This window comes from Borostomias antarcticus (genome assembly GCF_949987555.1).
Source record: "Borostomias antarcticus genome assembly, chromosome: 14".
NCBI classification, from domain to species: domain Eukaryota; kingdom Metazoa; phylum Chordata; class Actinopteri; order Stomiiformes; family Stomiidae; genus Borostomias; species Borostomias antarcticus.
The window spans coordinates 6,457,903-6,460,991 of record NC_140247.1 but is presented as its reverse complement, the minus strand read 5'-3'; the positions used below and the strand labels follow the sequence as shown (position 1 = coordinate 6,460,991).

The 3,089-nt window shown below is 48.0% G+C and overlaps 1 protein-coding gene across 1 annotated transcript; it reads right to left on the bottom strand.

Annotated features, from left to right (window-relative positions):
* Positions 1-1,894: 1,894 nt before the first annotated feature.
* On the bottom strand, positions 1,895-2,518 carry atoh1b (atonal bHLH transcription factor 1b; the record flags this gene model as incomplete). The annotated part of the gene is made up of 1 exon (XM_084449128.1): positions 1,895-2,518. One exon carries the CDS (start codon positions 2,516-2,518, stop codon positions 1,895-1,897), a length of 624 nt encoding a protein of 207 aa, XP_084305254.1.
* Between the last annotated feature and the right edge of the window lie 571 nt (positions 2,519-3,089).

Here is a 3,089-nt window from a genome sequence, read left to right as displayed (position 1 = left end):
AGCATCGCTTGGAGCAGGACGCAAAGCCTCTTCGCTGGACTCCCAACAACCCCTCTGAGCCCACAGCCTCAGTCTGTCACCAGGACAGCACAGGCTCCCTGTCTGACTACCCTGACAGGCTAACCAGCTCTCAACAACCGTCCAGATGTTCTCCAATCACAAGCCCTTTTACTGAGCCAGAGGCTGAGCCTGACTGTGAGCTGTATGCCACCATAAACCACAGCCCTCAGCTGAACTGCACACACCAAGAACCAGTACCACAGAGGCTTCAGAGGAGGAGCCTGCTCGACTCCAGCCTGGGGTGGGAGGCAGACGAGGGGGAGGAGGAGAGGTGCATCTCCCTGGAGTCTTTCAACCTGGAAGATGTGAGGGAGGAATCTCCTTATTACAACCTGAAAACTTGGGTGGAGAGTGAGGGAGTGGCTGAGAGGGATAGCCCCAGATCAGACTGTACCAATCTTCAGTCTCAGTACCAATCCCAGCTCCAGTCCCAATCCCAGCCACAGTCCCAGTCTCAATCCCAGTCCCAGCTCCAGTCCCAATCCCAGCCACAGTCCCAGTCTCTATCCCAGTCCCAGCTCCAGTCCCAATCCCAGCCACAGTCCCAGTCCCAGTCTCAATCCCAGTCCCAGCTCCAGTCCCAATCCCAGCCACAGTCCCAGTCTCAATCCCAGTCCCAGCTCCAGTCCCAATCCCAGCCACAGTTCCAGTTTACCTGTAATCCCATGCCTCAACTCGAGTATCCGCCCAGACCCAAGTGCCAACCCCTGGCCCCGACTAAGCCTAAGCACCACCTTCAACCCCCGAGTCAGCCCAAACCGCGGCGCCGGTCCCAGGGGGTAGTGGATACAGGCTGGAGAGAGATGGCGGAGGCCGAACCCCCTGCCCCCACCATCAACCCAACAGAGGTCCCTCTCAGCTTCAAAATGAAACTGACAAATATCCTTTCTAAGGACCTGGCCAGGCTCCAACCCAACTTCCCCCCCACAGCCAGTGACTCCTCCCCCTTTCACCACTATTAGGACAAGGGATGGCAGGATTCTTACAGTATAGATTAAACAGTGGAAAATACAAAGCTCATAGTGTTTTACTGGAGAAACTAATCTTTGCTATTGAACAGCTTTGTGCCTTTCAAGTGCCTTACTCTTATTTCAAGGAGAGTATCTATTTAATTATTTTAGTTTTGTTGATGTTAGTATTCTATACTGTAATTTACATTTCAACCCCAGTGGTATCTAATTGAGGCTCAATGAAACTGAATGTAATCTGGTGAAACAAAACGGTAATGCATCTTTCACTTTTGTTTAAATTTTTCCATTTTGTTTGACACTGTAAAACAAGTTGTTTTATGTATCAGTGATGTGCATGAGATACAGAAAATCCATGTAGAACTTAATGTCTAAACAAGCCCTCTTTATTACATATTTTAAGTAAAATAAACAGGCTACATAAATATCAAAATAGTTTCATTTTAAATTAGATATAAATGCAGTCAGTAAAACAGAAAAATGCAATGGTTCAAGTCACATTCAATAAAGTGCAATGAAGGGCTCTACAATTAATTTTACAGGAAACCTTGAATGACATGAACATCAAAATATTGAAACTGAATATCTCCCTCATCTGTTATGTGGCAGTGTAGATAATAAATAAAATATGGCATGAACTTAGTGTTGGCTACTTAGGCTAGCACCTATGCTAGGCCTACTTATTAATTATACTATCTCAGCCTATAGCCTACCAGAACATAACATTTCAAGACTGGCAACCAAGCGCACTCATTTTGTTGTCTTCTAAAACACAGACAGATTATAGCTTTCAACGGTCAGGAAACACCCATTCATTTCCCAAATAATTGATTTAAAAGATTATCCTTTCTGGCACCCAAACTCCGTCACTGTCTGCTCTGGCCGTCCTCGAGGTCACTGAAATGCGATGACTCGCCATCGCTGCCGTTAGAAGTGGACATCCTTTTATTAACTGATCCCAAGTCAGATTTAGGGCCCGTCAGAATAATGAGGTGACCGACAGCGGCAGGAGTGTTGCACTGCTCTCCAATCAGCCGCTTCTGGGGTTCAGGGGAGTCCATCGTGTAGGTGATGGGCCTCCCGCTGTTCAAGGTCGTCTCCGGCGAGAAGGTCTGCATCGGATTCCTCCTGGCTAGGCTGTCAGGGGAGACGCATCCTGCAGACGAACTCCTGCTCTCCGGCTGCACGACTCCAACGAGGAGTTCGGAGAGTTCAGTGATGTATATCTGAGCCATTTGGAGAGTGTCGTATTTGGATAGTTTTTTCTCGTTTTCCAGGGAGGGGATGACACTCCTCAGTTTGTCAAACGCGTGGTTCAGCCCGTGCATCCTCCTTCGCTCCCTTGCGTTTGCAGCAACGCGCCGATGTTTCTGCGGGCCTGGGTTGGTGTGCTTGCCCCTCTCTCCTGCGATGTCTTCACCATCCATCTCAGTGATGTTGTTGTCTGAAAATGTACCCGCTGACATGAATTTGTCAAGCGTCATAGCCATGGATTCGTGTGCATATCGGCCACATTCCCCACTGGAGGAAAAGTGATGGGCCGGGCTCGGAGACTGGGCAGGTGAAGTTCTCCAAGTTCTGGAGCTGATGTGCGGAAGACTTGACTGTTCCAAAAGTGAGTAATCCTCCGTAGTGTAGTCTGACCAGTTGGAAAGCTCCGCTTTAGCTGTCATAACTGTTACAGGCATTCACAGTTAGTTCCGAAGTGGACAGTGTTTTAAAAAAAAAAGTGGAACTCGTCTCTATTAGCGCAAAGATGCGGACAGCACCGATACTTGCAACAGTCTCCTGTCACTTCTGAATTCCACCCGGGCCTTTAGTACCACAAGCACCCCCACCCCGCCCAGGAGGCGCACACAGGTCAGGAGCAGCCAATCGTGAAGGGATGCTTCATTCTTACAAAGAGAACAATTGGGTACATCATGACTTTTCTCTTCAACTATTGTGCATTGTAACTCAATCATGATAGTGCCAGACATGAAGCACAATTTGTCATTCCAGGTGATTTATTAGGTCTACTCTTCTGAAAAGTTTGGGTTAATGCTTGGGAAATGATGGTTA